The sequence below is a fragment of the Cyprinodon tularosa genome, unplaced genomic scaffold (genome assembly GCF_016077235.1).
Source record: "Cyprinodon tularosa strain WSP-4 unplaced genomic scaffold, ASM1607723v1 ctg551, whole genome shotgun sequence".
In the NCBI taxonomy this organism is placed as follows: Eukaryota; Metazoa; Chordata; class Actinopteri; order Cyprinodontiformes; family Cyprinodontidae; genus Cyprinodon; species Cyprinodon tularosa.
In genome coordinates, this window is record NW_024039287.1 from 1,599,992 (window position 1) to 1,625,755 (window position 25,764).

The 25,764-nt window shown below is 39.5% G+C and overlaps 1 protein-coding gene across 8 annotated transcripts; it reads right to left on the reverse strand.

Annotated features, from left to right (window-relative positions):
* Nucleotides 1-753: 753 nt before the first annotated feature.
* LOC119796500 (catenin delta-1-like) lies at nucleotides 754-24,878 on the reverse strand. Of its 8 annotated transcripts, none has more exons than XM_038305087.1 (22): nucleotides 24,600-24,878; nucleotides 19,158-19,286; nucleotides 16,507-16,670; nucleotides 13,953-14,021; nucleotides 13,750-13,869; nucleotides 13,382-13,638; nucleotides 10,768-11,049; nucleotides 10,441-10,681; nucleotides 10,124-10,346; nucleotides 9,473-9,665; nucleotides 9,279-9,396; nucleotides 9,016-9,169; nucleotides 8,784-8,801; nucleotides 8,416-8,484; nucleotides 6,661-6,788; nucleotides 6,425-6,575; nucleotides 6,142-6,334; nucleotides 4,665-4,873; nucleotides 4,541-4,582; nucleotides 4,397-4,464; nucleotides 4,186-4,240; nucleotides 754-2,196 (listed from the first exon to the last, which is right to left on the reverse strand). In XM_038305087.1, the coding sequence occupies exons 3-22, from the start codon at nucleotides 16,663-16,665 to the stop codon at nucleotides 2,138-2,140; spliced, it is 2,808 nt and encodes a 935-aa protein (XP_038161015.1). In that variant the 5' UTR covers nucleotides 16,666-16,670; nucleotides 19,158-19,286; nucleotides 24,600-24,878; the 3' UTR covers nucleotides 754-2,137. The 8 variants fall into 8 exon arrangements, with proteins under 8 accessions (XP_038161015.1, XP_038161016.1, XP_038161017.1 ...); XM_038305088.1 differs by having other exon boundaries at nucleotides 4,137-4,240; nucleotides 24,600-24,877; XM_038305084.1 differs by lacking the exon at nucleotides 754-2,196 and adding an exon at nucleotides 3,972-4,069.
* Nucleotides 24,879-25,764: the final 886 nt, after the last annotated feature.

Consider the following 25,764-nt stretch of genomic DNA (forward strand, 5'->3'; position numbering starts at 1 on the left):
GAGAGAGAAAACTATAATCTGATTCTAAAGAACATATCGAGAACCAACTATTAGAATATTCAAGGTTCAACCTTTAGATTCTAAGAACTTTAAGAATGTTCCCAATGTGTGCTTAGCCACTGATGCTATGAAAATTTTAAGGGCAGAGTTTGGGATCCAAAGCAAGGGTAGCAAGATCATTTTAAGAACCTCATATGGAGGGCCAAAATTATATAAACTACTAATTAAATGTGAATGCTTTAGGAAATATAACATTTATATGACCATTCATGTTGATTTACATTAAAAAAGACCAATTATAAAATCTCAAATTTTTATCTTTTAAATAATAAAATGGGTTAATATGTTTTTTTTTAAACTATTGTTTTACTTAATATGTACTTAAATGGAGCAGAATGATTAATTTCTATAGAAGCTGTTATTCTGAGGGTCAGAGGGTGAAATGTCTATTACTGCTACACAAAAGGAACCTTCTATTATATTATAGATTAACAATAGGTTCATCTAGTTTAAGGGGTAACTGCGTAGAACATAACATCTGGCTGGATTTACCTTTATTCAAGATGAACAGCTCAAGTTTCTGACCTCTATTAAAACGAAAAACTAGTAAAAAAAATGAATTGGATGTAAAATATTATGATCTCCTTTCAAAAGATCAATAATTTTTGACATCTGATCCTGAGTCAGGCTAATAATGGAGGTGAGAGGTGCTGTTAAAGTTACTAATGGTTAACTGACACATGTTGCAAAAACTTGTCTAAGAAAAAAATCTTTATTTATATAAAAACAAAAAACAACAGTATTACCAGTTACATACTTCACTGACAAAGCAACTGCTCAGAGCCAAGGCAGGTGTGAATGGAACGTCTTAATTTTACATGGATAGGCAACAGTACAAATATACCATGTGTGTGAAGAGATTCAGAAAAACAAAAACTAAAAAGATTGGTCTCTTGTTTTTAAAAACATGGTAAAAGTTGAAATTAAAATTAAAATACAAAATAACCCAAAAACAATTGCATAATGCTCTCATCCATAGACAAAGCCCCAAAAATAAAATAAAAAGCAGACACACAGAGGACAAAACAAAGGGGTCAGACCTGGATTTCAATCAAACAACTTTCTCCCAAATCTGTAGGAAAACTCGAGTCTCCTCTGAGTAACAAAATCCTCTGAAATTCATATTTCTAAATAGATTTAGAGGTGCAGGTATAAATGGCTACATGGCACGCTTATTTGAAAAGTGAGGAGCGCGTTGACCTTCTGTTTTTTTTTCCGACAGGACTGGTTCAATTAGTGGTTTACATGTAGTGTTTGCTCCCAGTACCAGGGTTGATACGCTGTACTGGATGAGTCTGCTGAACCAGAAGCAAAGAAAAAGACAGCAGCTAGGGGAGGATTACAGAGGCAGCAGGAACATAAGACAACTTAAAGTAATAGAGGACAGTCAGACATTAATGATGTTTTGCTCTGTGCAAGCAAAAATATTACTCAAAAGAAATAAAATAAAAAAAAAAAGGTCCATACTCATTTTGACAATAAACACACAGTCACAGGTTTAGCATTTGACAAAAATACACACAAACCGTTTCAGGTCTGTGCTGATCCCACAGAGAGAAAATAACTCTAGACAGGAAAATAACTCCTATATAAACATTCTCCATCTACAGGGCAGCCTCGGAGTGCAGACAGCCTCCCAACATTACCAGGAAAGGGACGAGTTAAATTAATGAGCCAAAACTAATGCAGTCGTCCTGTTTCACGTTTATATACAGTAGAAACCCTACAGAGCTCTAAAACGGATGCAGGGGCTGGCAGCAACATAGTGACCATAATTATTTGATTACTTAGTAGCAGGAAAAAGAAACGGAAACAGCAGGATGACGGCTGCAGAATTAAGTGATTGTCAACAAAGGTGATTGCCTCAACAGAAGACAACTATAATTTATGAACTGAATACATTTCTGCTGCTACAGTTGGATGAAATAGGTGTGTGTTTGCGGTCTGCAACTCTTTTGCCTGCGACACGACCATTCTTTGGATGCTTATCCTCATCTTTTCATCCCAGCTGCGTGGCGATAAGAGAGGAGCTTAAAGAGAGAGGAGAGGAGGAGACAGCGTCCATGTCCGCCTCACCTCAGTAGCAGTGGTAGGGCAGAGGCGGCCCAGTCTGGGTGATGCACACTATGAGTTTTTCTGGAGGAAACAAAAAGCAAAAAGGATTTAAAATTTTAGAGAAAACAAAGAGTATTTATAAATGACACATGACAAAGACAATATGGCTGCTGCACACTGGTGCTGTCACAAATACCCAACGAAAATAAAAAATATTTAGGTAGAGAATTTATGTGGATGGAAATGGTTTCTGCATCTTTTTTTTTTTCACCTCTACATTTTTTTTTAGGTTAATTTTAAACTTCAGAACTTAGCAGGTTAAACATAGCCTCATGATTATAACCTACGTGTAAAATCACTCAACTCATGTACAAGCAATAAACTTCAGAGTTTTCATCGAGCATCAGGACCTGACAACAGGATCAACCCTGTTTTTAATAAAAATTATTAACTTATTATGCCAAACACAGATCTGATTCACCAAAATTTAGTTTATATATATCTATTATCTGATTTTAAACCTTTTTTTTTTTTTTTTTTTTTTATAAAATAAAAAAATAAAGGGACTTTAGAAATCAGATTAACTCTGGATGAACTGACTGGCAATATTGTTTTAAAAAATTCCATACTTTCCATAAAAAGGATAAAAATAGCAAAAGTACAAAAAAATTAAAAAAATATCCAGATTAACTTTCTAATATCCAGAGCTAACTTGAAACTAACTTAAAACTATCCTTTTAAACTAAATCATGTGCTTAAATTGGCAACCAGACTTTTTCATTCAGTTTTTTCAAGATGTTATGACGCCTATCCAGGAGTCTTCGTCAGTTCTGTTGGCTCGCACCACCAGAGCAATCTATAGTTGGAGTGCTGATGTATTTAATCAGGATGGAGGTCCATCCTCCAAACCAGATTTCAAGTCAGATGCAAATCAAATAGCCGCCCCGTTGTGCATGGGCTATGTGATTGGCCTTTTGAATCATAATGTCTTTGGGATGAGTTCCATGACTGAAATGTAAATGCTTGGAAGCTGTAACCATAATCCTCACCCTCTGTTCAGTGATCGTTTCTCTCTGGTGTCAAAACATCTTTCTAATTTAAACCCGTTTGTGGTTGCCATGACACTGATGACTGAGGATTTACACAGGCACCCTGCTTAGGAATCTCCCTAAAACCCTTGTGATGTTTTATCAATTTTGTGTCAAAATATGCATCTTGAAAACCTTTTTCCAAATAAGACAAAAAGAAAGGGGTTCTAAAACACACAGTAAATAGAACTTAATTTCCCTCACAGTTTAATCCTTGGTTCCCCTCCAACAGTACATTTTTTCCTACCACAATTGAAATATTAAGGTGTTGCCAGAAAATAATTTGAATACTAGGACAGTTCAAAAACAATAATCTGCATAGATAAAGTAAATAAAAATACAATCCAGACAATTTAAATCTTTGTACACACTGAGGAACAGCGTGCAGTTTGAGCTTCAACCACAAGAGAGCGCTCCTATACACAAGAGGGAAGGAATTTGAACACAAAGTCCCCACTAGAGCTGAATAGATTAGTACAGTCTCCTCTGCCCTCATAAAAAAAAAAAAAAAACATAAGGTTTAAATCAGAAGAATTTGAAATCAGGATTTTCCAATAATAAAATGATCTGCATCATTCAGTGACGGCAAAAAAACAAAATTCAAACATTGTCAGAGTGATGATACTGTGACAACACCACTGCACACTTATTCTAAAAAAAATGCTTCAAATCTATATTATCCATCTTTAGAAAACCTAAATTATCCCACTACATAAAAAAAAAAAACTAAATTCCAAAAAGCACAAGGACCATCTCAGGAGCATACTACAGAACATCGGGGTATCACAGATCTAAACAAGACCACAATAAACCTCCACCTCTGTCCCAGAACGCCACCGTGGATTTAGAGCAGTTTATTCGAGGGTCTGAAGTAATAGAAGACAAAAGAAGCTCAGAGTACATCATGCAGGATTAGAGGTCAGTTGGACATACCATGCTGTTACATGCAGAAGGGGGGTAGAGGGGAGGGGGTGGGGCTAACCATCGTAGGAGTCCAACAGAGGCAAGGAGCCCTTTCTGCTCCCATACACGCCCCGCTGAGGGACAGAAAGAAAAAGAAGGCAGAGAGGAAGTGAATGTGAAAGAAGTGTCAGTAAATGTTAAAGCAAAAAGGCCACAGTGAGGAAATATTGCAGTAGTGTAGTAGTTCAGGGGTTAGTTTGGTTAGAGCAGGAACAGAGCTTTAAAAGTACCGGTAAAGTGTCTATGGTGTCATCCAGAGTGTGCCTCCTCTCCTTCTGGTCCAGTGTAGAGTAAGCATCTGAAAAAATACAATACAAAGGTTTAGACAGCAACTTTAAGAAGTTAATAAAAAAAACACAATTAAATATACTTACCAGGGCCAAGATCATTCATGGGAATCACATCCCTCTTCTCTCCTAAAAACAAACAACAATGTCAACACTTTCTTCAAAGGGTTTGACTTGGATGTACGGTCAGCAGCACTGATCATTTCCATACCTCTGTCCAGTAAGGGTGTGGTACTATCCTCGTAGGTGCCGTTGGCTCTGGTGCTGGGGCCATTGGTGGTTGTGGTGCTTGGATTCAGGTTCACCATGAAGTCGACCTTCTTCCAGCCTTCTTTCTCAAGCTGCCGGCGCAGCTCTTTGTGAGCCCAGATGAGCTGCAGCACCTGAGCGGCTCCTCGGACCTCACGATCAGAGCTTTTGCTGCGAGAAGCCCAAAGATTAATCATGAACGGCTGCTTATCTTATCTTAGACTGCAAATAGCTGACGTATAGGCATCATATTTGGATTATTAAAAAAACAAAAAACAATTACTTATTTCTGGATTAAGAGATGATGACAGATGTTATCCTTTGTTTTAGTTATTTCTACATTCAAACTTACTTTTTTTTGACCAAACTCTTTAAGATTTATCTTTTTTGTTTTTGTTTTTACTGCACTAGTGGCTCGTTTTTTTCGACAGTAGGTTGACAGGAAAGGGGGTATGAGAGAGAGGGAGAGACATGGAAGAAATGATCACAGGCCCGGATTCAAACCCCGGTCGCCCACGTCGAGAACTAAGATGTTAGAAAAATATGTTATACCACTGATTGTATTACAATTCTTTAGCGCCATCGACACCACTTTGGTTTAAGGCCTAAACGTACAAAAACAAAACAACAAATCCACTCTTGAGCTAGCATAGCTAGCTAGATTCCTTAGCTAACCAAAGAATCAGCAACCCTAACTGAAACCAATTGATTTGTTTTCTATATAGAATAGTAAAATCTTGCATCTTGTCCCCATAAAAATCCATTTGCAAACAATAGATTTTACTGTATGCAGATGATGTGGTCATTTCTACACATGCCTGAACTACAGAGCAACCTGTAGACTGGTAAAGATTTATGTCAAAGCGACATCCTGGCTAAGATTATGCTGTTTTATATCAAATATAGATTGAACGTTCCTCTAAAATTACAATGCAGATCTTAATTGGGAAATTTTGATCTTAGGTGTTTCAAATCCAATTTTGTGTTTATGTCAAATGTTTTCTTCCAAAGTAATGGTAGAATATGTCCCTTATCAAATGATAAAAGCAGAGAGACATCTTCGGTTTGTAGATGTTACTCACTGAAGTCATAAAGCTACATTATAAGCAGATAGAAAATATACTTCCAAATCTGTTCTCAAGGCAGGTAAATAAGGAGTCTGTCCCAGATGCAAACTGACACAAAGTCCGGATTGACTGTGTCGGACATGGTTCTTCTCATAAACACCCTCTGGCTACAAAAGGGAAGTAAAGCTAAGGGTATAAAAAGGTCATCATCCCTGCATCACAAAAAGATGAACCCAGTGCTAGATTCTGTAAGGGAAATATTGGATTAACTAAGAATTCTCTTAAGTAGGGAGCAAAAGAGCTGGATTTTCAAGAGTATTCTCCAACATCATCTCTGGATTGTTCTTAAATCTAAAATGCTACAGCACTTACCCATCCTTAGTGATGAGGACCAGCTTATCAATGCCTGAAGAGGATCTGAGCTGCTTTGCTGCCTCCAGGTTGTTGCCAAGAACCTCAGTCAGAGTGCTCAGTACAGACACTGTCGTTTCCTCAGTCAGATTACTCCTGGACTGGCCATGCCCTCCAGGCAAGATGGCCACAAGACTTGGCACAGCATGCACACCTACAGGAGAACCAGACTTTAATTTTACAGCACTAATAAACACTGATACATGTTTCTTAGTAAACAAAAAAAAAACAAAAAACAATTTACCTAAGAGATCACAGTTGCGACTGTCAATAGCAAGATTCCTCAAGGCTCCAGACATTGCCCGAACGACACGATCGTTATTATGACATAGAAGTTCTGTGATCAAGGGAAGACCCTTTTCCAGACGCACATTGGTCCGTATATACCGACCAAACTGAACGGAAGCAGAGACGCACATTATTATTTGAACGAGCAAAGCTTTTCCTAAGCTTTACAGCAGGATTCTGTTAGATACTTACAGTCCATCGACCGGCGCACAGGTTTTGAATGGCGCCGGCTGCCGCCTCAAGCACAGAGGGGTTCTTGCTTTCTTTGAACAGAGATGTGTAAACACGGACTACCTCTGGCTGGTACAACAGCTCGTAACCTGACGCCAAGAAAACAAAGCTTTTAATGTTTAGCTAAAGACATGTTGAAAGCTTAAAAAGGGGTTTGTGTGTGAAATACTTTTTTATAAACACCTTTATTATAGAGTTAAAAACAAATACATGAATACATTTTATGTTTCTGCTTTATACACTGACCAGATCCTTTCTGGATAATGAAGTCAATTGATTTGCAACAATAAATTGTAAAAAGAACAAATACAAAAATATGTAAAACAAAAAGAAAGAAAAAAAAAGTTCACATTTGGTTCTTTTTTGAACTCATCAAGTTGTTTTTTGCATTTAAACATCAGCAAAATTTGTTTCTATGCGTTTTCAAAAAGCTAATTTCTTTGCTTAAAGGAATAGTACACCCAAAACATGATTAGCCTTCATTTTCTACTCACCTCCATGCTGAACAACACTCTGGAGTACTTTTTTGATATCTCAAATGCATCTGGAGATCTGGGAGGCTTCTTGCTGTCTGCTGACATTCAAATAATGGAGGTCCATGGCGCCCGAGACAGAAAGGTCCATAAAAGTCCACAAAAACGTGTCAATATTCCTCCATACTGCTCGTCCAATGTAATCCAAGTGTCCTGAGTGGGTAGCATCCAGAATTTACTCGAAACGAAGTCATTTAGAATGTTTTTAGAGCATAAACAGTAGTGTATAGGATTTCCTAATAGCGCCCCCATGCGCGCTCACGATTCTACGGAAGCCGGCAGACCAAACCGGAAGAGAGTGCGCATTCAGCGTCTGCTCTGCCGATAATGCAAGCGTAGAAGAAGAAATGTGCTGTTTACCTGTGCAAAGAAAGAAACAACGAAAGAAAAATGTCTGAGGACTTCAGTGTTGAGGAAGAGCATGAGTTCTTTGCCGAGCTGAATGCGCTGGTTTGGTCTGCCGGCTTCCGTAGAATCGTGAGCGCGCATGGGGGCGCTATTAGGAAATCCTATACACTACTGTTTAGGCTCTAAAAACATGCTACCCACTCAGGACACTTGGATTACATTGGACGAGCAGTATGGAGGAATATTGACAAGTTTTTGTGGACTTTTGTGGACCTTTCTGTCTCGGGCGCCATAGACCTCCATTATTTGAATGTCAGCAGACAGCAAGAAGCCTCCCAGATCTCCAGATGCATTTGAGATATCAAAAAAGTACTCCAGAGTTTTGTTCAGCATGGGGGTGAGTAGAAAATGAAGGCTAATCATGTTTTGGGTGTACTATTCCTTTAAGAAAAAACATTTCAGCAGATTAGGTTTAAGCTAAACTTTTCTAAAGATTTAGATTTTTGAGTACAAAAAATTCAGTGAAAATTTTTAATTTATTTTACAAATAGATTATATTCTTAGTTAATAAAACAGATTTTAAATTTTTTTAGACCTTTTAACCTCAGCTTGAGCTGTATTAAAAGTTTAGACAGGTTATTTAATACCAATTATTTGGCAAAGACAAGATATCCTTATGGTTTTAGGATGATACACAGACAAAACAAGCCTGATAAGTCTTTAAACTCTTGAGCCTGCTTTCTAAAAACAAATATATTTAAAAGAATAAAAATAATATACATTTTCTTTGAATGGCCCTTGGAGAACAATAAGTGTCTGAAAACTACAGCCGTACCTTTAGCAGGTGTTGCCCTCTTTGGGAACTCATAATTATCTGCACTCCCATTGTCTCCATCCTTCTTTCCTGCAAGTCATTTCAGAAAATCATTTTCCTATTCATACCATAAAAACCCCATGCATGATATGACTGTTCTGCCTTTTACTTTAGTCAATTGCTTCTAGAAAGATGAACATGTAATATGATGCAAGCACCAACAGCATGCAGTTTTGCTTCAGTGATGAGCATTCATGCCATTATGAGACAAGAAAAGTCCTTGGTCAGAAGCCCTCGTTTCTCAGAGATATTTGTTAAGCATTAGTAAGATGGGTGATTGCAGCAGTCTTTTAGCATTCATGACAACAATACCAAGAGGAAAATCTTACCTTTGGAAAACCACTCATCTAAACACAGCGGAGACAAAGGAAGACATGAAGGAGGGTGGGAGGACAGAAGGAGCAGGGGGGGAGGAGGGAAACAGTGGCAAAGTGTGAAAAACAGCAACAGGTGCTTCCGCCACCAGCAAGCTCAATCCAAACAGCAACTGCCTGTCTTTCAAACAGCAGATCTCTCAGACACAGAGGAGATGTTGGCCTTAAAAACATGTTGGACACCGACCTTTGCCCTTTCTGGAACCAAAGCAGCCTCCCTTGTTGGCCGAGGCTGGGCCCTGGTTTATTGGAGCTGCCTCTGCGTAGCGTTCGCAGCCGGGGACTTCGCGGTGAACCTGATATGAAAGGTTCCTCAGGAGGCAGACACAATTCTCCACCAACTACAGGAAGAAAAGTTGGAAGAACAGACAAACGTCCAAGATTATGATAAATACCGCGAGGAATAAAGACACTTCATGGAAGGGGAAATCGTTTCCAGGGGGAAATTACCTTATTATCCACATCTTTGCGGTTGATCTGTGACTGGACAATGTACATAAGAGAATCCACCAGCCCTGTGCATTCTCTCAGCTTTCGTCTGGCCTCACTCCGTTCTGAACTGACGTTCCTGTTGAAGGAGTTGGAAAAGTTAAGCAGTTTGTTCCCCATTTTCTCCGCTTCTTAAACTCTTATTCATCTAATACCTAAGGCAGCCAGCAGTGTTGGTCAAGGAGGTCTCCCACTCCAAATGCCGTGGTTTGCAACTCTCCTCTCCCCCGATGTTGCCTCTCTCCCACCCAGAGTGAGGAACAATCACCTCATCAGCTAGAGCATGCAAAGCATGGTCCACAATCTCCATCTTTACTGAATCATGGGAGGAGAGGTTCCACAAGGTGCCTACAACAGAATTATAGACTAATGAATTAATGCAAAAACAAAGGATTTGCAGACATTTAACTGAAACATTAAATGTTAAGGTTTTTTTTTTTTTTTTAAATACATTGCCTCTTATTCTCGTGCTAGAAAACAATGTTATGTGAGTCTAAACCTGAGAAATGTAAGCAGATTACATGGAAAATCAAATCATCTGACATCTTTGAATAATGCAGAACTTCTTTACGGCCCCATTTTTATGCAGCATATGGAGATAAGGATGAAACGTGTGAAGTAAACCATTTGACTGATGAGGGCCGTCAGGGTGTGATGGTTTTTCTCTAATGTCACCCTTTTCTCTCTCCATATTCACTCAATCAACTAAGTGTTTAGGAAAGAGTTTAACAGCCATTCTTTGTTGTTTATTTTACTGTTTAGCTATCTAAAAACATCACTTAAAACAACGCAGAGAGGCAGCGCACCTGTGATTGTATCAGTGAGGTCCTGGTCATTGGTTTTCCTCAGCAACCTGACGAGGGCGGGGACTCCATCACAGTTCTTAATGGCTATCTTGTTATCAGCGTCCCGTCCAAATGAAATGTTCTTCAGCGCGCCACAGGCTGAGTGATGAACGTCTTTACTCGGATGGTCCAACATTGACACCAATGCTGGAATGCCCTTCAGGCGGCGCACTTCTGACTTCACCTAAGGATGGAAAAAGTTCATGTAAAAACACTTGCAAAAATCCAATCAACAGAGCAGACAGTGAATCATGGATTGTAATGGAGGAATAGTCCACCTTATCATTTTTAAATGTGAGGTGCTGAAGGTAGGCAGCAGCGTTGGTCTTGACAGGATCCAGGCGGTAGTTCAGCATGGCTATAACCTCTGGTAGTTCTGGCTGCCTCCATGAAGAGGGAGGGGCCTTTCTCAGCGTGCTATCCAGTGAAATCATGCTACTCCCATCCATTGGCATGGGAACCGCCCAGGTATAGGGGTCCACTCCCCCCACATCCCCATCCAAAGTGTCTTCACAGCTCCTGCAGGTATCAGCAGGACATGACAAAATATTTAAGAGATTCCCAGAGCACAGACTGGAGATATAGTTTAACAAGTTATGTTTTACCTAAGTCTGCGTCTGTCCATTGCACCTGGACCCGGCCCAAGGCGCGGCATTGTACCGTAGCCTCCAGGGTGCATAGGTGGAGGCCCCATGCTGTAGTCCTCATACCCCATGCTGCGTTGATCATCCTCCAGACCGTAGTGGCCGATGCCATACCTCATCTCCAACGCTGAGCCCAAAGCCCTCATTCCTCGACTGACCTGGGGCTGCGGAGCGTACGGGTCCAGCTGCTGGCGGCTGGGGGCTCTGTAGCCAGAGTCCAGAGTTCTGTAGCCATCTACAGGCCTGGGGGAGAAAAGGGGAAGTTATGGAGACTGAAAGCTGAAATGCATGCCTCTAATCGGCTCAAACATACTCTGCACGTTTCAGTACAGCTATTTTTTTTTTTTTTTTAGGCTTTAAATAGTAACTACATAAAACCGTTATTAATCTAACATGACATCAGATGACTGCCATTCACCGGTTCACCAGAGAGTGGAGTTACCAGCTGCTCAGCATCAATATTCTTAATTAGACTTGCATCAGCCCTGCTCGGGAATCTGTTTTCAGGTGATCGGTAATTATGAAGATCACCAATTTTAAGTGTTGGTCGTTGAGTTGTTTATTCATTTTTTCTGAGAGAACTTGCATCCATCTCATATGCTTGTTTCCCAGTTGTTTTGGTCAGAGCACTTAAAAAAGGGGAAGAATGATCTAAAAGCAGAGGAAAGAGGGGGAATCTAACTGAGAACACTGGAAGATAGAGCACCACAAGCAGGATGAGGAGGCTAGCTGTGCTGCCCTACGGAGCCAAGGAAGAACAGAAGTAGAATGGGGGAGTCCGCTGGGCAGCTGGCACGTCAAACACGGAGACAAGGCAGCTAAAGAGGAGAATGATGGAGCTCAGCGCTAGATCTGTGAAACGTTGCGGAAACAGAGGCAGGGCGGGAAGAGGCTACAACTGACTGAGGCTAACTGTGATGGACTGAAGGAGCACGGCGGGGAGATCGGATAAATCCCCTGGGGAAATGGTAAGCTTAATGTGCAGTGCTAAAAGCGCTAAATGGCAGAGGATACTGCTGGCCGGGAGTAGGACAGCAGTAGTTTGGAGGAGCCTGCCACGGAGAATAAGCAGGGAGAGGCTACAGCTAACCCAGGCTAGACTCTAGAGCAGGGATCACCAACCTATTTAAGGCTGAGGGATATTTCATATGTACCGCATCATAGGAAGGGCTACAATACTGACATATGAACTGGAGGGATCAGAGTTAATCTAAACTTCATACATAATAAGCATATTTTTATTGTTTATTTTAAATCCTCATTTTTTTTGTTATTATTTTGAAATCTCTCTAAATGCTTTAAAATAAAGAGCAACAGAATTAAAAAAAATTCAATCTTAGCCCACTGATGCTGTGGCACCCCATGATGACCTCTTCAGGATCAGAGGAGCCTGCTGGCAGGGAGCGTATCAGAGCAGGGAGAGAATGTGACTGCTGGTCCGCGTAGCAATGTAGGACTAAATTAAAACTGCTCTTTTAAAAAGCCACATAAAACATTTTAAAAGCATCCCCGTATCATCCTTTGTAAATATTTTTCTTCCATTTTGATTAAAAAAAGTGCATCCCCACTGCCTCTTTCAATAAAAATTGGTCCGTTCATAATACTATCTAATCTCCAATAATTTTGGTACCTAATAATAAAATGTCAATTTACACGAGACAGCACCTGAAGAATTGATGCGCTGATCAGCAGATACTGATTTTTGTAATCTGCTCCAAAAATCCTGACCGGTGCATGTCTAATCCTAACTAATTTTTTCACTTAGGCTTATTGTTTATATGACCACAACAGCTAGTCGGCATTAACTAGCCTAACCTCATGTGTTCACCAGCTCTCATCCTTCAGCTAGAAACTGCCCTGTGGCTTTTTTCTTCTTGCTGCCCTCACTCCTTTCTGGCTGTCTTCTTTTATAGTTGTCCAAATAAAAACCGAAAACTTGTCTTTTATCGTCTCTCAGTTCCCAAATCAAAATGAATCATCGGCACAAATAGAAAAAGACCAAATGAGAACCGTAACAGGGATGGGATTTATATGACCAAATCTTTCTTGGCTTCTTCAGTAGTTAATGGCTAATAAGAAGCCAACAGCGAAGCAGATTTCAGCCATTTTAAAAACCCCAAAAGAAAGTGGTTCGTATGAATGCCATTTCATACGAACAAGGCAATCATTATATATAGATTGATAAACTCAGAAAATGGTGGTATGTGGTGGCTTGTCTACCAGAGAGCTTCCTGTGTCAAATGCACTGAGAACGGTTCGTGTCAAGCTTATGCTCTGCTGCTCTCATATCTCAGGGGTAGATCAGATGTTTCAGTCTGATTGTTATACAACATAAGCATAAAAAAAGGGAACTACCGTGTTTATTAATCCAGTTGGTTAAATGTTATAAATAGTTAAATAACCCCTTTGTAGGAACTAAGATGCAGTAATTACTGAAATAAATTTGCAGACTCATTAGTGGTAACTACCATTGGTTTTGCTCTCATCCTGAAATACATCTGCAAGACATGCAATTTTTGTGTACTACTATCAGAAGCAGAGCAGATGTTCTGTTTCAGCTGCTCGTTTTTTCTACCTGTATCGCTCGTCCATGTGAGAGCCTCTGCTCAGACTGGGATAGGCCTCAGACGGTGGACCCGGCCGGTAGTCCTCATACCCGCCCACAGGACCGTAGTGATAATTTCGGGGTACAGTCGCAGTGGGGTAGTCGCCAACCCCAGTGGGCCTGTAAGGCCTGTCCAGCGTGGCACTGTGGACGCCCATACCAGGCGACATCATCCCATCAATGGACGAATGAGAGGGTGGAACTGTACGAGAAATTGGTTTCTTCATCTGACACACAGAGGGAGGGAAAATATGTTAAAATGTGTTTAGAAAGTTTCATAAAAGTATAAAAAAAAAGAAAAAAAAAAAAGAAAAAAAAACTCCAGTGAGTGGCTGTACCCCATTATTCATCCCCCGAGTGGTTCCTTCCTCAGAAAAGACCGAGTGTACTTCATGGGATTCGTCCTCAGGTGTGTAGCTCTCATCAAGAGCTCCATGTGCAGGGTCCACCATTCTGTACTGTAACAGGAGCAGCTCACAAATTAACCACAAACAAAACGAAGAGATCAAGGGTAAACAAGAAAAATAACATAAAACCAGACCTGTGTGCCGTTTATGTATGAGTCGGTCAGCTTCAGACGCTCTATGTCTGCATCCCCTAAACGCCCGTTCTAAGACAGACAAAAAAAAGTACTGAAAACACGATCTTATACATCCTTTCAGTTTGCTGTACTGTTGAATATTTATAGTTGACGCTGTGCTTTGTTTTAAAAACAACCAGAGTCGCTTTAACTTCTGTTAAAGCCCATTCGGTGCAGATAGACCCCTCCCTCGGTCTGTAAATCAGCACCACACAAAAAAAGGAAGAACATTTGGGAATGCAGGCGGTCGTTCTTCTTCCTCCTGCTCTGCACTCTTACATAATCAGCTCTTGCTCCACATTTAAAATCAACTGCAACCAATATTTTCACTCTGAAGTTAGATAAACTGCCTCAGATATGAGACAGCATGTGAGCACAGGTCGGTTTGTAAATCTTTTCCAGTCATTAGTCAGCCACCAATGGTTACTATCAGTTTCTCTATTACAGTGATGGTGACTAAGAGGACCTCTAATCATCAAACACTGACTCATGACTCACTTTAAGTACATCATACAGGGTTAGATGTTATGTCTAGAAAAGAGGAAGGTCTTATTCTAAAACTAGGGGAAGTGGAGGCAGTTTTTTTTTTTTTTTTTATGTCCAGGGGGGCACACTTCCTCTACAGGTCGTCATTTCTAGTCTAAAAACCCCGACGAACTTTGTGCCTGCTGGAGTCACTGCGATTTGCTCCATCACCGTGACAACAATTTCTTCCTTCTTTTTAAGAGAAGGCCATTTGGTTACGAAACCAAAACCGCTTAAGTTTTATGATGCAACCCTCCACCCACCTGAACATATAAATAAATCCAAAAAGTTTCTTTAAACTTATCTAATGGAGAGAATCTAATCCAAGTTTCTTTTCTCTCAACTTGAAGACATCCCTGCCCTTCTGAGGGTCATCATCTCTGATAACGAAACCTTCAAGACACAAAATAATCCAGAAACTAAACCCAATCTTTGTAAATAAAAAATAGTTATTATGATGATCAAACCTTAAGCAAGATAAAGGTGGCTTAATTTTTTTTTTTTTACTAGAGTCACATCAAATCAGAGTCTATCTAAAGACCTTACTGCTATAAGAAGCTGAGATTACGGTGCATTAAAGGAAAAAGTAGAGATGAATGTTAAGAGGAAATAACAGGATAATCTTAACGCTTCACAGAAAAAATGTGCTTCATGAGAATGGGTGAAAATATTATTACAGAAGTTTAAATTAGGAATATGTTGAGTTTATAAAAATGACAATGCTGGCGTCTGGCTTCTTCTTTTAAGCAAATGAGGCAAAACCAGACAATCTAATAAAGGATTCTGACAGCTGTTTAAAGTTTCTTTAAACTTATCTAATGGAGAGAATCTAATCAAAGTTTCTTTTCTCTCAACTTGAAGACATCCCTGCCCTTCTAAGGGTCATCATCTCTGATAGCGAAACCTTCAAGACACAAAATAATCCAGAAACTAAACCCAATCTTAGTAAGTCATCAGAGTCTATCTAAAGACCTTAGTGCTATAAGAAGCTGAGATTACGGTGCATTAAAGGAAAAAGTAGATAAATGTTAAAGAGGAAATAACAGAATAATCGTAACGCTTCACAGAAAAAATGTGTTTCATGAGAATGGGTCAAAACATAATTACAGAAGTTTAAATTAGGAATATGTTGAGTTTATAAAAATGACAATGCTGGCGTCTGGCTTCTTCCTTTAAGCAAATGAGGCAAAACCAGACAATCTAATAAAGGATTCTGACAGCTGCAAACTTCTTTTGTTTTTCTTTAGCAACAATTTGAATAGCTTTTAATTCACACTGTCAGCCAAAATAAGCCATTTGAATACATCAGCACAGGCACCACAACATTTGGATGGAGATTGTTCTACATTTTAAAACATATTCTAACAGTTAACACCCAACATTTAGACAGCATATACGTATACAATCTGAGAACAAAACTAAAGACTTCAAGAACAACTAAATAAACACACATCAAATTATATTAGGAGATTAAGCTGAGATAGATAGTAAAGTGCTAGGATCTGGTAAAAAAGAAAACAAGTCTGGACTTCTTTTATATGCAACACTAAATGACACATGCACAACCGACGGGGTCATTTCATCATGCTGAAGGAAGAGGGGAGCATTCCTGAAACGCCATAACAGGCAACAAAAGATGTACATGGGTGTTAAAGAGAACATCCGGTGAGTGACAGAGAGCTGAAGTGTGATGGTCATCTCAAAAATGCAGATGATGGGAGTACGAAGGCATGCATCCATTATCTGCAAGCAAGAGCTTAAAGAGAAACTCTAAACGCAAACACACAACAGCACAAGTTTGCTGAGTTTTGATGATAAGGAAGTGGAGCCGACAAGAGAAGGCGAGAATGAATGACGGGATTTAAATGCAAAAAAAAAAAAATAATTAAGATGCCGTGGATACATTAAATCCATGGTGATGGAAATGGGGAAGCAAAAGGTGGGAGAAGCTAGAGGATGAGGATGTTTTGGATTCTTCTGGGCGTGTTACCTGTGTGTGAGGGAAGGGGTGACCCAGCGCCGTGGGGCTGGTGGCGGGGAGGCCAACTCTCCTCCTCTCCTCCTCCAGAGCCCGGCTCAGCTGTTCAAACTGCACCTCCTGCTCCCTGACTGACTCCAGCAGAGCCGCTGCGTTCTCACACTGCTCCATACACACTGACCAGCCCAAGTGGTGAGAGGGGGGCATCAAATACAACCACACAGATACAAGGAGAGGGGTTCGAAAAATTACAACCGGTACCCCAAGAAAACACGAGCTGGATCTGATCACCCAGGAGTTTAGCTTTTGATTTATGTTAAACGTTAAAAAAACAAAACAAAAAAAAAACCCATCTCTAATGACTCGTTATGTCAGAAGTTCCAGATAGCACAACAGCTGGCCTCATTTTTACCCTTTAGCAGGGAAAGAGCATTAAAAAAAAAATCATTAAGACATATCTGACACCTATGAAAAAAAACATGCTCTAGACTACAGTGGATTATTGAAATATGGACTTTCATAGTATTCCCACTCCCACACATTAATATCAACATAAAATACTAAATACTCTCAGTTTGTCTAGACTGAAGTCAAACTGCATAAAATCAAAAACACACAAAGTAAAGATTCTTAAAAACAATTATGGTAAAAATATGAAATGTGGTAATTCGAAAATGAATTTAATAGTTCAAACAAGGGCTGAAACAATCAGCGTAATCATGATTAATCAGTTATTGAAATAAATGTCAACTAATTTAGTAATCGATTAATCGTTAACTGGAGTGCAGAGGTTTTAAAATATGCCTTTAGCTGAAAGAGCGACCCAATTAGAGCATTTATTATTCCAAAATTGTAAAAACAATATATAAATATTGAGCTTTTAAGACAAAAATACCCTTTTCGTCTGTCAATATGTTCTATACAGAGCTCAAGTGGAAGGGTTTTAGTTTCAAATGGTTTTATTTCATAAAAAGTCTTCTTTACGGAGCCTTTTGCTTATCCGATTATTGATCGATTAATAGAAAAAAAAGTAATCAACCGATTAATCGACTTGCAAAATAATCATTAGGTGCAGCACTAGTTCAAAGAGTAATTTCTTTTTTTTCCTTTAAATGCATTTCCACTGTATTGCCATTTGTCTATTTTTACTTCAGGTCAATAATTCAAACTTTGTTTAAAAAGTCTTTCTTTCTGTTAGACAACAAGGTCCATTAGTTATAGATTACTAGTATTATAGAAATTCATTTTCATTTAATTTCAAATTACATACCGGTAAGTATAAATGTGATTAAAATAAGCAAAAAAAGTAGAACTCTATGTTGGGGCAGCTTTAAGGGTAAGAATGACTGCTTAGTAAAATGATTGCATCGAGTTTCTTTAATAGGGGCAGCAAAATTATTAGAGTTGGACCCCCCATGTTGCTCTACGAACCTGATGTGCATACTTCAAAGAAAGACAGAACTATTTGATCAGTTTTAGTTTTGAAAGTTAAAACACAGCCTTTTGCTTATAACCACAGCAATCTGATGCAAGCTAAAAGCATTTAAAACATGGTGGTTTTTTTTTTCTCTTCTTACATTTTTAACAGATCTATGTCAGAGGTTTGAGGCTCACAGTCTACATTTCCGTTACCAAGAATTTTGGACATGTTTAAAGCAAACACTAAAAAAAGCTTCAGTTCTCACAAAATGTCCAGTTTCAACACGACAGTAAAACACAGAAGCCTCAATATGTTGGGGACAAAGTAGAAACTATGTGATGCATCAAGTCAGAAATGTTTTACCGAATATTAATGTCTGTAAGAACACTGCAACAATGCACTGTTTTAATGCAATTGTTCAAAGACAAATGGCAGCAATGCATCACTGTATATTAAACAGTTATGCATTAAAGCTACAGCTGGATGCTGCATGCATTATACAGTAGTTTAACCCAATGTTGCCTGAGCAGATGACCTAACTTACATAACTTAACATTTGAGTGTGGTAGGTTTTAGACAGTGTTTTAACTGTAAAAAGCAGAATGGCTAAAAATGTTTACAACTTCCAAACCACTTAAATAAAGCTAGTGTATTTTTCTAGCCTTTTCCCCATAATGGTATGCATTTTACCAGCAGAACAACAAGCTTTAACCCTTTCATTGAAAAAAAAAAAGCAATTATTCTGTACATTTCTGAAAAATCAATCGACTGGCATTTTTACTGAGGTAATAATACTATTAAAATGTCTGGTATGTACCGAGTGCAGAACAGCGACAAGAGAAACTCAGACACTTCAGTGTTCCAGTTAATGCACAATTATAAATAAAAGAGTATATTGATCCATCAGCATACTGTTAGCTCCTGCATTCAGATCACTTAACAAGCTCTACAAACACAGGAGTTCATTTCAGCTTGAAAAATGAAGTTGCCTCTTCAGGATAAATTTTAAAGCTTTATTTTTTTTTTAGGGAACTATATGACAGAAACTTATAAGCGAATTTACTTCATTCTGTAAAGCAATGTTAGATGAAAGCATATAAGCAACACAGAGTTAAATTTCTGTTGAAAACAACAAAACTACTAAAATAAGGTGGACAAAGTGCATTGATTCAAAACAAGAAGTTTTTTCAGAGTGGTTAAGAAGAAAAAAAAAACATCTAAAATCCTGTATATGAACCTTTACCTGTAGGCGTGGTTTGGTAGAAGAGGTGAGGGATCACGCTGCGCTCAGAGACGGGGCTCTAGTGGAACATGTGTGGAAGGCCTCTCCAGCATCCAAGCAAAAACAAGAGGGGGGGGGGAGCAGGATGAGCTGCAGAGAAGGACCGGGAGAACAACAGAGTCAGAGAGGGCGAAATGTTTTCAGTGAAAGACTCAGAGTTTGAAAAACAACAACATGGTGAGAAAAAGCGTACATGCGTGTCAGCAGGGCTGCGTTTGCACTGTGTGCAGAAAAAGCAGAGAGATGCACAGTAGTCCCAGCCTTTAGACACACCCTGTATTTACTCAACATTTAGCCTGCATACAGTAGCTAGCTGTGGGAAGCTGACCAACCTGCAGCTCTTTCTTAGCCACAGAAAATTTCACTGTCAGCATAAAAGGAAAAGTATGTTTTTTGCGATTGAAACAAGCCACAAAGAACTCAGATTTCTGTCTCCACTACAATCAATTTTTATCTGTGTGTATATATATATATTATATACACACGCACATACATACACGCACACAAACAGATCACTCTGATTTTTCTTTGTTCACTAAATAAGCTTTTATTAACCGCTGTTTGAGCTATAACAACATGTAAGATTGAACAAACAGCTCAAAAAGTAGACCATGGAGAATCTGATGCCCTTATCTGCTGCTCCACACTTCACCGCAGCAGCCTGGCTCCACAGAGGTGAATCAACCATGGATTGCCACACACACCTGCCAGACTGGTTTGACCAGATAGGGGAGGGGCAGCCGCTTGATTCCTGTTTTTCCTTCTCCCTCTGCTTATGGTCAACAAGCACAGACACACACCAAAGAGTCTGGAGTTTGGGCAACCAATATGAGCGCACATTTACACTTCAATCAGCAGGTTCTCTGGAATCTGACAGTCAGAGCACTAACAAGTGCAAACTGTGAGACAAGCAGAGGCATAATGAGAGCAAGAGATGGTCATGAGTGACTCACAGTTTCACCTTCCTCAGATTGAGCAAGTCCCCCTCAGACTCCACAATGTCCCTACAGGGCACCTGTTACGACATAGTTATATCTTTACTAGGAAAAGCTGTTGTGCATCTTTATCTTGGAATCAAATTACAGTATTCTCAGCTTGGGGTGTGGCAAGAGTGGAAATTTCTTTGTAAAAAGGGAGAAAAGGAGGCTAGTCTAATGGGAAAAGGAGCAGCATCAAATTTCCCAAGGAGGAAAAAAAAAATCATCAACAACCACAAGCTGGATTTACATGTGGGTTAGGAGAGACTGACAGGAAGACATGATGTCACAAACCAAACGCTCAGCTGGAGTCACTGCCTCCTACCTGAACGAATACCAAACTGCCGCTCTGCTTCACACATAACCATATTTGGTCAGAGCCAGGAAAGGGCAGATTTGATCCACAGACAGACAGATAGGGCAGCGAAGAACAGCAACAAGCAGAAAGTTTCCCCCTCTCAGGTGGGAAAACAAAGGGAATGGGAGGGTAAACATGAGGATAAAAGGCCGGTACCGATAAAGGAGATAAGGTGGGGCTGGACGAATAGAGGGATAATAGCTAATCTTGCATTCCTGGCATTGTCTTGGGGCAGTTCAACCCAATAGCCCACCCACCCCTTTAATGAAAACCAGTGAAACAGCTAAGGACAAGTGGCTAATCATCATTCAGCTATCAGTGTTTACTTTTGTGGCATTTCAAGCCAAGTTATACGGTCGCTGTGACACAAGCGGTAGAAAATAAAAACCAACCACATATCTTTTTAACCACCGTTTTCACTATCTATAAGTTCTGCCTCCATACACAAAGAAAAATAATCAGCTTCCAGAAGATGATATATATAAACCATGATTGTTATTTCTTGGCAAGCATATTAGGGAGAGGGATTTTGTAAGAGCGCAGAGTGTGTGAGTGACTGGAGCCTAACCGCAGGCAGGAGGGAATTTGCAGCTGTCAGTCTGGGAGGTTGGTGGGAACAATGTGAAGTTTGTGCAACTGACAGAACAGACACAAATGTGAAAAGAGCCGGGGAGCAGAGATAACATCAGCAGACACATGTGAGTAAGCCTGTATGCGTCTGTCCATCTAAAGGGGATAAATTTGGTTCCAACTTGGATACCAACCACTTCTGTCTCTCTCTTTTGCAGCTGTTAGTTTTGGCCTTGAAAGTTAGAAGCGCGTTTCGCCAAACAATGAAAACAATCAATGTAGTCCCATTGCCCCGACCCTCCCCTTTCCCTTCACGGCAGCTTCCTGAGAAACAGGATGTTATGAATTCAACATCAGAGATGAGCTTCTGGCTCCCCGAAAAATAAAAAATAAAAGAAATTCCACGACAGAAGCGCTACCTATAGAGCCCACTGTGATGGGGCCATGATGGCCAAGCTTCTACATCGGTGCGCTCCGTGTCTTTTACAACAATAATGCAACGACAATACACTTCCTATGGTGCTACATCTTCATCTGACAGGTAGGGAAAAAGAGAAAGTGATTATAGAATTAAAATCACCCAATTGCTGATTTATTCCATCCATAAAGAAAAATAGTTCTATATTATTGTCAATGAATGAGTCTCAAAAAGTAAAAAATTATTAATATTTAAAAAAAGTTAAGACCTCTGATAATGTTTCATATTAGCTTACAATGGGATAAGGGGATTTTTCTTAAATGTTCAGCTAGAAAAACATTTATCAAGCCTTGGTTGCTTATTAAATAACTTTGTGGCAATTCTATGAGCAACTTTAGTGAGATTTAATGACCATTATTTAAAGACCTAGATAATTTAGACAAAACTAACTTTCTTCAACTCTGTCTAGTCTAGGATTATACACAGTTTATCTTATAGTATGCAGAAATCGTCACGTTAAACCCTAAAGATCACACTTTCCAAACCAAACTCTTCTTAAATATCAACTTTATTAAAATCGTTGATAGTCTATGCTGATGATGATCATGTGAGCATTTAACAATTTTAGCAGAAACTGGCATATTCTGAGAAGTTAATGTGAAAAAAAAAATAGTTTGAACAGGTCATATGCAGAAAACTTTTCTAAATTATGAAATGAATTTCAAGAGACCAATCATTCTTATACCAGCAAAATGTTTTCAGATTTTCATACATAATAGAGCTAGATATATTCCCTTTTTAAATCACTGGTCACACTTTGTCCCTTAAGAGTCCCAACAGTGTGTCCGTTCTTTTGAAGGGAACAAGAGCGCACAGAGGAAAGTTCATGCTCGCCCGTCCAAAGCTTGACAGTAACAAAAGTTCAAAACGACAAGCACGTTGCCTCCCAGGTCAACAACATCTGATTGAACCCTGACACACCACGAGTCATATACTCCCCATCTGATTCTGCATCCATCAGTCAGCATGACTCACTTAACCCTGTCAGAAGACATCTGTGACCATGCAACCGTCAATGAAGTCTTTGTCGACTTAATAGACTCCAGTTATTAAAATAAGCGCTCACCACCTGCTGAAACAAGAGATTCGCCGACAAAATTGCACATCTGGTCATAGGATATCAGGTAAACCAACACTGAAATTTGATGTCTAGTCAGCGTGATGCTAAAGCTGAGCAAGACTAGTAATGGGATTGAAGCTTTACCCCACTAATCCACTTACCTCTCCACACATACACATGAGAAGCTAACATGTAGGCACATATGCAGACACCCACTGCTATGGCTCTTTATGGATTAACCCAGAGTCCTTAAAAGAGCAGACACAATCACAGGCTGTGTTCAGAGCATGTGTCAGCAATCAAACAGTGGCTTGGAGACAAGTCGCCAGGAAAGCCCGGCGTGTGCTGTTATTAGTGGCGGCACCTGCAGATCAACAACAGACCTGAGCTTGTTACACCTATAGTTCAAACAGCCTCTGCATAAACATCCACCGGGACAGAGATAAAGCTCAAATTGAAGTCTCTGAACCACAATGTCCTACAGGTCTGCAAGAAACGTATGTTTACAAAGAGGAAAAAGGGCAGTTTATATGTTCAAACTCATGACGGTTATCCCCACCCATGCTTTTCTGTTTCGCCACTAACAAAACAAGTTCACACAAGACCTACCCAACAGGTTAGTGATGATTTCGGGGTTTTAAACAGACCACCACTAATACAGTTTACGGAAAATATATTGAACAACCAAATCATGCCTGAAAGCACCAACCTTCAGGTTTATTCACCAACAGAAGCTATCGGGATTGATGAAACCTTCAAACATTCATAAACTAATATCAGAACATCTAGCATGTGCACATGCCTCTTTAGACAACACAAGTCAAATGATCAGAGTCCATAAGTAGTGTGGAAATTTGGATTTCTCAGTATTTTTTCCCCTACAACAACCATTTTTTTTTTTAAATAAGTTGTTTTTTTTCCCTACTTGCTTTGATTCTGTTTTATTTTCCTATATTTTAAATCATGTAAAGCACTTTGCATTGTCTTTGTGCTGAATTGTGCTATACAAATAAATTTGTCTTGCCTTCTTCATATAAAGAATAAACCAGGATCAATGTTGATTTCTGTAAAAAGTCACTAGTTTGTTAAAGCTTTTACTTTCCCAGCTGATCATCTCGATTATATCGCCTCTTGTGATGTGATCAAACCCAATAAACCAATTATTATTCATCCTTTTTGGCACTATTTAGTAAACTGCTCTACAAAAATGTGTTAAATGGCTTCACAGCTGCGTTTTAACTGCCAGCGCACAAAAGCATCACCTATCTTCCACATCATAAAAAAAGATGAAACGGTAACATTTATAATAACCATGTTAAATAGGCCATAAATATGAGGTGCATAAATATAGCTTTGGAGCCAAAGCGCAAACCATGTCGAAATACAAGGATTTAGCAAACAAGTAGGAATCACAGATTATTTGCCAATATGGGTCACGAGCGCCGAAGAGGACGGCATCAAACAACCGCAATAAATAAACTTGACTGATATAAATGAAGACATTTTGTATTTTACTTACGTGGTCAGCACTGTAACATTTGAATCAGCTCGAATGAAAGCTCTAACAGCAGCAAAATGACCTGGGTTGGTCGTCTTGCAACGTTAGCATCACAAAAAACCCATCCGAGAGCACAGATAGCGTTAGCATAGCAAACAATATTCGCTAAATAATCTTAACGGAAAGCCCAAATGGGGTTTATAGATACCCCATCCCTGTATTTCCTACTATTTTACGTGGAACTGCTTTGCTATTTTTGTCGCACAGTGCATTGTGAGGTTTATCATTACAAAGTTTTATATTAGCATCGTTAGCTAATGTTAGCCACTGAGAGTCGTGCTCTTCTGTGGAATAAGCGACCACTCCTTACCAGCGCTGCAGTACCCCTCAAAATGTACCAGCCAAGGAGATGGAAGCGCAGATTACAAACAAACATCTGGGAATAATTACGGATTCACTCACCTGCTCAGGGAAAATTAGCCCCGACCCCTTCCAGGCTACTCCGTTTTTAGTGTTTTCTACCCAGTCGCCCCCTCCTTCCCCGTCCTGTGGGTCAGCCTTGTGGAAAAACCAAGCAACATCAGAGTTTTCTACCAAATGGAGGGCGGGATTTAAAATTTTACGGTAATCACGGCGCACTTAAAAATGTATTGTACAGGTGTGCTACGTCTTCGCACAGCAGACAGGAATCAGACTACCTGTCTGGATCAAACAACGCTTTATGTGAGCAGGTCCGAGGAGTCAAATGTAAAATAGTGGGATTTAAGTTCGCCTCTGTCTCCTCCCATTTATTTCCGCCTCTGTACTCACGCTGATGTCATTTCATTGATTGCTCAAGAACAATAGTCATGGAGGAAGCAGCAGCATTCCACACTGGCACGAGAAAATGTACGGTACAAGAAAAAGAAAATAGAAAACAAAAAAATAATCATAACCGTTACACTATTTTTTTCTGAAGTCCACTTTAGTGTTCAGGGATATCCTGACTGTTTTCAAGGAAAGTTAAATATTAGATTCCAGACTTAAAATTTGAAGTTTTGACAATATTAAGATTCCAATACCCTTTAAACTAAAACCACTGGAATAACTGCCTTAACATCTATTACAGCTATTAATTGATGGCCTTGTAAGTTTATTAGAGTACAAATGCAAATAGGCTGGTGGTAAAGCTCTTATGTTGTAAAGAAATCTCTCAAGATTTAACAATTAAAATTTTAAAAGATATGGCAATCTACAAATATATCAAAGGCAAGGAGAGTAGAGGCTAGGAGGCCTACCGTTACCCTGGAAGAACTGCAGAGATCCCAGGAGCAGGTGGGATGCCATCTTACAACTCAATTAACATGCTGCACTTTTCATGTTTTTATTTGTAAATATGTTTCTAATACATTATGCAATAAAAAAGAAACTGCAAAATAATTTTCTTTGCTTAAACTTTACAAAATCTTTGCAGTCATGGGTTTAACAAGAGGCATAGTGGAAAGAGGAACAATGCAAGGAATTTCCCCTCCCGAGTTTCCTTGAGAGCCACGCTCCCCCCACTCCCATTGCACTTCAGAACAAGTAATGAAGATGAAAAACATATCTAAAAGAATAGTTCAAGCCTCTGTCCATGCAATGTGGAAAA